Here is a 10,826-nt window from a genome sequence, read left to right as displayed (position 1 = left end):
TCCAGTCCTTTCCAGCCGCTGTCCGGCTGAGGGGCGGGCATACCTACTTCGGGATTTGTAAGGGACTTGGGCTTGGAGGTGGGAACCCGTTAAGTGTCGTCTGGACCCCCAAGCTGGGCTCCCAGGGGGAAGGCTGCGCTGCTGATGGGCCCCAGCTGGGACCTGTTGGTTAAGCCAAGCTCAGCACACCCTTCCTGCTATGCGGCCCCTCCCCGCTCCTCCTCCCCACCTGTGTTGGTGCGGGATGGGGGTCCTCTATACCCAAACCCTTCGCACATTCTGGAATGTCATATTCTGTCTGCTTGCCTCTCTCCCAGGAACGGGGTTTCCATGGGGCGGGGAGCATGTCTTCCCTGTGGAGCCCCAGCCCCCTGCCTAGCAGGTGGCCTGAGGACACGCGGGGGAGAGTTTGGGCGAGAAACAGGCTCCCAGCTGTCAGGCCTGAAGTGGGGTTGCTTTGTATTTGTTCGCACACGGAGGTGACGCTATGTAACATTTAATGAAAGGACGTTTTCCAGTGTATTCATTCATTCCTCGATTAGCGGGCTTTGCCTCAGTCCACACTCGTTCTCCGCCGCGGAATACTGCGGCCGTGCACGCTCGCACGCCTACACCCGCATACTTCAGGCTCTTATCTCGCCGGGAGGCACGTTAGAATGGAGATGCCCGGGTCCCAGACATGTTTATTTTCAATGAAAAGATATCGTCACTCAAAGTTAAGTTGTGAAAAGGTACATTTCTACCAAAAGTATGTCAGAAAATTCTTGCACGTGCATCCGTGATGGGTGTGAGTACTCTTCGGTGCTTTCGGCAGTCCACGGGCGGGGGGGCGGGGGGCGAGAAATGTTGTCTCATTGTTACTTCAATTCGCGTTTCCCTGACTACTTGGTGAGATTAAATAGCTGCTTTCTCACTTGCTGATTTATGTGCAATTATTAAATATTTCCAGAACACAGCGAACTTGAGAGAAGGGAAACATACTCCTCTCTGCTCAGCGCCAAGATGAGACCAGCTGTTGGACATTTTGCCCTAATTCTTCCCTGTACTTTCGATCCACACACCCCTCTCTCTCCTTTCTTAATCTGAAGGAACTCAGCCACACAAACCTTACATCTCTTCGCCTCTCTATCCAGAGTTGTACCTGTCGGTCGGTCCATGAGACTCTTTTTTTCAAACTCTAACAACTTATCTAACACCTAACAAAATAGGTGATTGCCCTGAGCTATAAAAATATGAACAGTATTTTATTTATTTATTTATTTTTAAAGATTTTTTATTTGTTTGACAGAGAGAGACACAGCGAGAGAGGGAACACAAGCAGGGGGAGTGGGAGAGGGAGAAGCAGGCTTCCCGCAGGGAGCCCGATGTGGGGCTTGATCCCAGGACCCCGGGATCATGACCTGAGCCGAAGGCAGACACTCAACGACTGAGCCACCCAGGCGCCCCTATGAACAGTATTTTAAATTCAGTACCCTAGTTTTAGAATTTTTGCATGCTGCAACAAGACCCCCTTATGGGCTGCCTTGTATTCCTTTGTGTGACTAAATGAGTTTATTCCTGTCTCCACCGAGGGACGGTTAGATGTTTCTCACTTTTCACTGCTACACACGGCACGACAAATCTTTTCACTGTCCTCTTGTGCTCGTGCAGGAGGCTTCCTAGGACAGGGCTTGGAGTTGGGGTCGCTGAGTCAGGGGTCCTGTACATCCCTGACCTGCAGGGTTACCTAACTCTCCAGAGCATCCGGCCCGCTTCCCATCAGCGAGGGTCCCTGTTTCCCCATATCCTCAATAACAACCGTGTTTATCAGACTCAGGGAATCCAAGGACATCGTTATCTTGTTTCAGTTTTGCATTTCCCTGAATTACTAGGGAGGTCCAGCCCCTCCTGATAAGTTTAATGCCATTTGAATTTTATGAATTGACCGTTCTAACGCTTTCGTCGTGTATCTGTTAAGTTGTATTTTTCTCATTGGTTTTAATGAATCCTTCATATGTTTTGAATTCTCTGTGCCAATACCATTTTGTTGGGCATATACAATATAAATTGCAAATATTTCCCACCAGCTTATCAGTTGTCTTTTTACATATTTTTAAGCTGAGTATTTTTCAGTGAGTTCAAACACATCAGTATTTTACTGTGGGGTTTGTGGTCTTCACGCCTGGTGTGAGAAATCCTTCCCAGATTTGATTCCATAAATACAGTTTCCTAGTTTTTTTTTTTCTAAATGTTTTACATACATCACTTTTTAACATTCAGATATTTTCATCTCTGTGGAGTGTATTTTTTGTGTACTGTATTTTGTATCTTGGGTAAGATAAGGATCAAATGTCTTCTTTTCCTGCCATTTGCCACCATTGACTGGTAGCCCACCTGGTCCCCATGACTTGTGATGCTGGCTCTCCCAAAGGACAATCTCCCTTCCGAACGTGTGTGTCTTCCTAGGTTCTTTGCTGTATTCCCCTGAGCTAGTGTTCTAGATCCACGCTTCTCATCACAAAGCTTCCACATGTCTAGAAGCCTGAATGCTCCATTTTTCTCATTTTCTTCCTCTTCCTCCTTCTCTTCGTTAAATATCTCATTCAATTAAATGTATTGGGTATGATTTCTCTTTAGTTCCATAGGAAATTTTGGATTACCTTGTCAAATCGCACAAAAAAACTCTCCTGTGATTGTTTTTATATCAACTTAATTTGGATAGAATTTATACATATTGTAACTTAAAGGACCCATCTTCAGTGAAGAGTTTGATGAGTTCTGTCATTTGTATACACCTTTGTGACCACCCATCAAATCTAGAACCTTCCCATCCCCTCTTCCATTCTCCTCCCCTCCAGCCCCAGAACCACGGACCTGCTTCCTGTCCTGCTGATTAGCTAGTTCTTATCTGGAATTTCGTATACGTGGAATCATGTGGTGCCTTTGTGCCTGGCTTCTTTTGCTCGGCATGATGTTTTTGAGATCTATCTTATCATTGCTTGTATCCACACTTTGTCTTTGTTCCCTTCCATTGCTGAGTAGTGTTCATTGTGTGGATATACCACGATTTGCCCACTCACCTTCTGACGGACATTTAGGTTGTTTCTGGCTCTTGGTGGTTACAACATTCCCACTGAAGTCTTTGTGGGGAAACACGTTTTCATTTCCGCTGGGCAAATAAATACCTAGATGTGGAAAGACTAGGTCTTATGGTGCATGTGTGCCAAACTTTCTTTTTTTTTTTTAAAGATTTATTTATTTATTTGAGAGAGAGAGAATGAGAGAGAGAACATGAGAGAGGGGAGGGTCAGAGGGAGAAGCAGACTCCTCGCTGAGCAGGGAGCCCGATGCGGGACTCGATCCCGGGACTCCAGGATCATGACCTGAGCCGAAGGCAGTCGCTTAACCAACTGAGCCCCCCAGGCGCCCTGTGCTTAACTTTCTAAGAAGCTGCCTAACTGTTATGCAAAAGGACTGTGGGGGCGTCTAGGCCCTCCACATGCTGGACAAGACTTGCTGTATCAGTCTGTTTAAATGTTGAAACATTCTAATGGCTAGTGGAATTAGAATGTGCATTTCCCTGATGGCTGACGATCCCAACCATGTTTTCATGTGTTTATTTCCCACTTTGTGTCTTCTTTGGTGAAGTGTCTGTTCAAATTTTTTGCCTCTTTTGTCCTAACTTGTTTATTGAGTTGTAAGCGTTCTTTACATATTTTGGATACAAGTCCTTTGCCAGATACATGGCTCACAAATGTTTTCTCCCAGTCGATGGTGGATCTTTTCATCCTGCTAACAGTGTCCTTGAAAAGCAAAGTTTTGAATTTTTTTTATGAAGTTCAATTTGTAATTTTATTCCTTTATAGATCATGCTTTAGGTGGAGTATCTAAGAAATCTATGCTTAACTCAAGGTCACAAAAATTTCCCCCCATGTATATTTTAAATATATGCAGTTTATTTTATATCAATAATAGCTCGATAAAGCTGTAAAAAAAAAAATAGGGACACCAGATGTTTGATGGAAAAGTGTTTAAATTATTTCAGCCTGCCATTTTGCTAGACTCCAAATAGTCATCTCTCAACAGAGAATGGTTAGAATTTTTAAGTATTTACTAGAGGCTTGAGCATATTAAAACACTAACGTTTGGGAGAATTTTAAAAAGAAATAAAGAGTGTTTGAAGAAGACAATAGATAAAGGGTTTGGAGTGAGGATTTGAGATCAAATCCTGGTTCTGCCAGTTCCTTCCTGTCAGTTCTTAGATAAGTCACTTAACTTCTCAAGTCCTGTTTCATAATCTATAAACTGGGACTAATAACTACATAGCCCAGGTTTGTCATGATTCACATACAGCACGCAGAGAGCCTTCTAGAGAGCTTTGCCAGATAGACAAGGGCAAGCACCTTCCTCTCCTATGTAGCTAGACCCCTGGAAGGGCCCCTCTTTAGCACCCAGGGACTCTCCGCGCTTGGCCGGCAGTGAGAGATATAACACAGCCCTTAGGAAGAGGTGTGATCCCAGATATATCCCATAGTCCAAGAGAAGGTTCCCTGAACCGCTCAATCAAGAAGCTGGCCTGCGCTGTTCACTGTTCAGAGCAAAGTCATTTTTATTGTAATGAAATTTTAAAAGGCAGTTACATTAGTTACACATATACACAACCAACTCAATAACTGTTAGTCATAGAGAACATTCAAGAAATACAAATGATGATTTACCCACAGCACAGCTCACGGCCATACGAAGAAAGGCTACAAGGGAAATGACGAGGTGCTTACATTGTCCACGGAAGCCTGTCACCTCCGAAGGAGAACGAGGCTGTCCCGGGGAGCCAGTCGCCCCGCGTCTGGCACAGCCTCTCCCTTCCCGGTCGGTGCCCCACACAGGCTTTGGCTGGTTGCTGGACCACAAAACCAGCTTTGGCCACAGACCCAGGCAGCTCTCTCCGTGAACGGCTGCCGGCACCATGGCGGGTGCCTCTCAGGTTGTCCCAGACCCTTGCAGTCGAGGGAAAGGGGGAGTGGCCCCCTTAGCACACACCACACAAGGACTGGGTGGAGGGAGGAGGGAATGGGCCCCTGGCAAGTAACGACCAGACTCATAGTTTCCGGTACAACCAAGACCACTTGTGCCCTGACTCGTGACTCACTAGCGCTTTGACTGGCCTGGCGACAGGTCATAACTGGCAGGGAACAGGCGGGCCCAGGTGAGTGGAGGTCACGGTCCCAGCAGAGCTCAGCTGCTCCCAAGGGCCGATGTACAAGGTTGAGGCCACCACTCATTTCCCCAGGGCCTGTCCCATCTCTTGGCTAAGGCTGGCAGACGTGGATGGGAGGTCACGGTCACGTGTGGCTAATCTGGGGGGAGATACGGTTTCTTTACTGGCTGAGAGGTCCGAGCTCCCTGACGGTAGTTCCATCAACTATCAGCACGCTCCCGTTCTCCACAAGGTCTTCGTGAAACAGCAAAGGGGGTGGGTTTAATGTATCGGGAAGCAGAAGAGAACGCGGCTGTTTGTGATGGCTCTCTCACTCCCTGAAACCACAGCTAAAAACAAAACTCGTGGGAGGGATACGTAGGTAGAATGTTCTAGAACCTCCTCGGCCACAGCCACCGTCACTAGCCAAGTCCCGTGTGAGCCTCAAAATGGCTGCCTTGTGTCCTCCCCCAAGGCTCCGGCCTGTTCTGTGGGAGGCCGGCCTGCCGGGCCCAAGGAGAGGGGGCGTGAGTGAGGGAGTGCGTCCCGGCCGAGCTGGGAGAGGAGTCTGGGGAGCCTGGCTGGAGGTCGTGCCGACAGCAGGGTCCACACACAGTCCCCTCTTGGGTGCCCGGGCCTGACACAGGACGCGCTCCTCCAAACTGGGATGAGACCCTCTGTGGTTTTAACTCTTATTCCGGTCTGGCGCAAGACTCCTCGGGGTGGGGGTGCATCTCTTGGGTCAGAGAACCTTCCAGTCCTGTCTGTTTTCTTACTGGTCGCGGGATGGCTTCCAAGAATCACAACCAAGGAGTAGGATGGGGAGTCGAGAGGACAGAGCGCTCCTGCAGGCCGATCGCACTGCCGTGGGCTTCCCTGTCGAGGCTCCTGGGACAGAGCCGGAAGGAAGGGGGCCGGGCCGCCCGAGTCACGGTACTCCCCATTACGCCCGGCCTCAGTCACCGACGGTCCCTGCCTTCCAGGGCCGAGCCTTGAGTTGTCTGCACCCCGACAGACAGAAGTGGCTGCAAGGCTTGTTCCCCTGGTCCGCATCCCCTCGGGGTCCAGCGCAGCCCCGGGTCACAGCGTCAACCTGATGGGCACATCTAAGGAAATCCCCAGTTCTCTCCAGGAAACAAGGAAAAAACAAACATGAAACCCCCCAAACTTCCAAACTCACAGGTGAAAGGCCACAAAAAGTCTGTTTCTGTTTCACGGAGAAACCATTCTTTGATCTGAAAGTGATTTCTGTGCCTTTCTTGGAAATGATCGTGTCCCCTGCTTGGGGTAGGCTCAGGCTGCGGAGGCGGAGGTGACCCCAAGGGCAGGGCCCGCATGGGGGAGCCCCCTCTGGCTCTGGCACTGTCGGGCCCACCATGTCCCCTGAAGCGAAGAGGCTCCTGAGGGTAAAACGACCTGAACCCGGGACTCAATCACCGTTATACGCGAAGGATTAAAAGCCGCTCTAGGAACTGTTCAGTCTGTGTGACTTTAGAGTCTAGGAACTGGGAGCACACAAAGCGGACTACCAGCCACAGGGATGCTACCAAACAACTTTGGACTTTCGTAGGTGGAGCTCTCCAAGCAAGACGGGCACAGGGGTCCCCTCTGGACTCCACACAGGGGCCGGCGTTTAATGCAGAGCATGCGGAGCTCCATGCAACCCCCCACCCCACCCCCGCCTCCTTCCTGCCCGCTGGGCTCACTCTGCGCTCAGGCAGCTCAGAACCCTCCGCACTCGGCGGGCCCTCCGAAATCCTGGGGGTGGGGGGACACGGGTTGTTTCTGAGCCGGGTGCCTGAGGAGGTCTGCCTGAGGGACCCCGGGAGAGATGCAGGGCTGTCCTGGGGGCGGGCTCCTCCACCTGCCGGCCGCCAGTGTAGCGTCCCTCCCACATGGGAGGCAGCGAGCCCATGGACGGTGAGGCCAAACGGAAGCCTGGCTGTCAGGAAAAGACAGAGACGAGAGGCGGAGAGCCTGCCTCAGGGCACGGGGCACGGGGCCGCGAGGTCACTGAAGAGAGGGAAACACAGCAAGCCAGGGACCATGGGCTCAGCCAGGCAGAAGCTTCTAGAAGTCAGCTCTTCCTCCCGTCTCGAGACCATCTGAGGAATTCAAGGCCCCGGTGAGTGCGTACCAGAATCAGCACGGGAAGCCCAGCCTTCTGCCTCACAGACCTGCACTCTGCCCCCGGTGGCAGCAGAAGGAAGGCCAGGCGGCCTGGTGGGAGAGGTTTCTCCTGTCTCCACGCACGGGGCCAAACCTGAACCAGCTCCAGAGCGGCCGAGCGTAATGTGGCCGCCGAGGCCCGGACGTCCTGCCTTCCCGTCCAGTCCTCTGCAGAAGGGCCTCGGGCTCTGTGACCTCAAGGTGTGCCCTTGGCAGGCGCTGGCTGGGGACCAGGGGGGAGACACCTGCGTGTAACCAGGAAGGGCCAGTGCTCCCTCGGGGGCCTCCTGGAAGAGGAGGGGGCCGCTTCCTCTCAGAGGGGCGCCTGGACCCGGGAGCTGACCCATGAAGGCAAGCAGGTTCCCAGCCACGACCCCTGGCGACCCTATGAAACGTCAGCTGCTCCGCCCAGCCCGGCGCCCAGGCCCTGGGCCAAGCTCCCTCCAGCCGGGGGGCGCTGCGCTGGGGGTGGGGGCTGCACGCGGGGGCCCCTGGATTCTGGACGCTCACTCTGGCCACACGACACGTACGGGGCACAGCACACCCATCAGGACAGGGATTCACATCACACCGCACAGAGTACACACATCCCACAGCGTGACGGACGGACGGACGGACGCACACACAGACTTGGCTGAGCTGGGGACGGGGGAGCGGGGTCCACCTCTGGGTCCCAGCTCGGAGAACAAAGGCCATGCATCCTGCTCGCCTCCCTTCCAGCACCCGAGCCCCACCCACCCACAGATGTCAAAGGCAAGAAGAAACCCATTCCCGTGTCCTGGGCAGGCCTGGGCACTTGGGACTGGGACCGGACGTTTTATAGGTGGACACTGTCTGCTAGGAGATTATTCACAACCAGACCTCCAGGACCCGACGGGCTCACCTCCCAAGCATACACAGATAAGAGTACAATAAATACAGCGGCCCCCCAGTATCCACCAGGGCTCCTGGTGGGTGGCCGGGCAGCCCCGGCTGCGGGCTGAGCGGTGCTGTGCTGGGGGGAGCATGGGGGTGAGAGGCCTTCCGCTGGGGGGTCCCGTGGCGGGGCGGGCGGGGCAAGCAGGGCGTGGGGGGGTCCCGCCCGCATGGGGGGCACTGCCCAGCACCGGCCACAATCTGCCTGCCGCTACTCAGAAAACGGCGGGAACATGCCCAGGTCCGCGAAGTCTTCAATGTTATAGTTGCCGGTCCCCTGGGTCGGATCTCCGGGCATGGGCAGCATGTCCTGCAGGGGGGCAGAAAAGAAAGCCGTGGGGGCGTCAGCTCATCCTCCTGGGCACCCGCGCGCCCCAGGAGCCCAGCCTGCCACGCCCCCTCACGCTCATCCCCCTTGGAGGCAGCCCGGGGACAGCCTGTCTCTGGGGGACAATCTCAGGGGTCCTCAAATGTCCAGAGCGGGGAAGCTGCTCTCCCCGGGGAAGTGGCATCCCAGCAGGTCAACACAACCTCAGGACATAAGCTCTGTCTGTGTGAGGCTGAGCCAGGACACAGGGTAGACAAGAACCCCACTGGTGCGGTGAATCTAGCCGGGCACCAAGCAAGGGACAAATGGTCGATGCTCAAAATGCAATAGAAACTCGGTGCCAGGTTGAGCACAAGGAAGGCTGTGTGCATTCTGAGGGCAGGGCCAAACCCCTGTGTGGTCAGGCTTCACTTTTAGCAAGCCCTTCAGGTTCTCTGGGCCTCAGACTGCCCATCCAGAAAACGGGAACAGCAATATTTCAATGGCAAATTTCTCAAAGTGTGTTCTGTCAGATTCTTGGCCCATGAGATACTCTGGGAGAAAAGAATTCTGTGGACAAGGGAGTTTGGGAAATGGCAGAGTCTGTCTACCTCCTAAAAATCCTCAGTGCTTATGAGTATAATAAGGTTCTGATAAGCCCTGCAGGCAAGAAACTGAATAATTTGCTTAGCCAGTGTTTCACAAGCTTATCTGACCAAGAATTCTTAGCCTCGTGACCATGAAAAATCAGGTTGGGGAAGTCTGCCTTACACACGGCTGTGAGGCATAAGGATGGAGGAAGGAGGTCAGAATACTGTCCCTCTGGAGACCTAGAGGGACATCTGGTTCTAGACCTTCGCCTGCGAAGATGTTGCTTGGCCAGGTGGGAAAGGTGCTGGGGACAAGGAGAGCGGACGCTCCCTGGGGAAGGTGGGGCTTACCAACTGGGAGGCCTCCAATCCCTCCCTCCATGTGCCTCCTGCCCATCCCTGCTTGGCAAGGCGGACCTGGAGCTGTGGGCATGATGGGGACGGGGATGCGGTGGGGGGGGGGGTGCCTCGGCCCTTGTGGGAGGTCCTTCTCCCTCACGCGGGCCTGGTGGGACCGGCCAAGCGCTTGGCTCAGGGGGAGTCAACAGGCTCATGCCTCCCTCTGGAACCTTCTTCCAATGGAAACTTCTGTCTGAAGGTGGGGCCGGGGAAACCCCGAGGGGCCCGAGCACTGCCCTGCGGGACTGTCACGGGGTCCCCTCCCGTTGCACAGCTAGGTCAGGCTGCCCATCACGAGGGATGGCCGGGAGGGTCTCCAACAACGGACAGCTGTGGGGGGCGCAGGTGTCCTCAAGCAGGGAGGACACCGAGGCCTGGGCTCCCGGCCCGTCTCCCCGGCTGGGCCAGAACCCGATCCCTCCGCACAGCGGGGGCCGCAGCAGAGAGCGAGGGGAAAGGAAGCAGACAGAAGGCGCCGATACCTACGAGCGGGCTGCGCTGGCTCGATTTACCTGGAACACTTCGGCCTGACCGGACGGCTGGTGGGAGTGCTGCTCAGCGCTCTGCGGGCCGTGGTGCTGGTTTTGCCACTGCGACCAGACTTCCGACGGCCGCCCTGGGAACTGCCCGCTACTCTGGCCACTCTCAGCTGAAAGATCCGACGTACAGGACACCGCCTTTAAAAGCCCCGTCGTGGCTCCGGGAGACCGAAGAGCCACTGCAGCCCGGAGCGCCCCACACTGCCCGTCGGCACGCCCCGTCGGAGCTGGCCGGGCACCCGTGTCCGCGGCCCCCCGCGCGCTCGCACGGACCGACAGGCCACTTCTGCACCACGTGGCTGGGCGGGTGGAACGGAAGCGGGGGCTCTCTGCCAAGGGTGCCGGCCCTCGCTGGAGGGCGGCTCTCCCCAGAGCGCACCTGCTGGGGGGCCAGGGGCTTTAAGCCTCGGAGCCCGCGGTGCCCTGGGCAACGGCACGTGGAGCTTCGGCGGGGGCGTGTGTGGGGGGCCCGGAGCGTGGGCTGACACAAGCCCCCCCCGCTGTGGCACGCTTGCGGGCCCGAGGAGGGAAAGCCTCTCTGCCACTCCAGACCCCTCGTCCCCAGCCTGCTCTTTACAGGAGCCTGACTCTGCCAGAGGAGGAGCTGACCTCAGCGGGCCCTGAGCTCCGCCAACCTCACCGGGTTTCGGGGACCTTGGTGAGGCCACACGTGGCATCCCACGAGGTCCTCCAGCAGGCGCCCGGAGCCACGGCCCCTCCTCTTGCCTCTG

The 10,826-nt window shown here is 54.8% G+C and overlaps 1 protein-coding gene across 3 annotated transcripts in view; it reads right to left on the bottom strand.

Annotated features, from left to right (window-relative positions):
• Window positions 1-4,563: 4,563 nt before the first annotated feature.
• ARNT2 (aryl hydrocarbon receptor nuclear translocator 2) overlaps window positions 4,564-10,826 on the bottom strand; it is a 160,677-nt gene continuing 154,414 nt past the window's right edge. For 2 of the 3 annotated variants that reach the window (XM_036079157.2, XM_036079159.2), the window contains exons 18-19: window positions 10,069-10,205; window positions 4,564-8,570 (exon numbers count right to left, since the gene is read on the bottom strand). In XM_036079157.2, the coding sequence (XP_035935050.1) occupies window positions 8,472-8,570; window positions 10,069-10,205 (236 nt within the window). In that variant the 3' untranslated portion in view covers window positions 4,564-8,471. The remainder of the gene's footprint in view (window positions 8,571-10,068; window positions 10,206-10,826) is intronic. The other variant, XM_078078806.1, reaches the window with a different exon arrangement.

Source organism: Halichoerus grypus, chromosome 8, assembly GCF_964656455.1.
Source record: "Halichoerus grypus chromosome 8, mHalGry1.hap1.1, whole genome shotgun sequence".
Classification (NCBI taxonomy): domain Eukaryota; kingdom Metazoa; phylum Chordata; class Mammalia; order Carnivora; family Phocidae; genus Halichoerus; species Halichoerus grypus.
The sequence above is the reverse complement of the archived record's forward strand: the minus strand, read 5'-3'. Positions and strand labels throughout refer to the sequence as shown.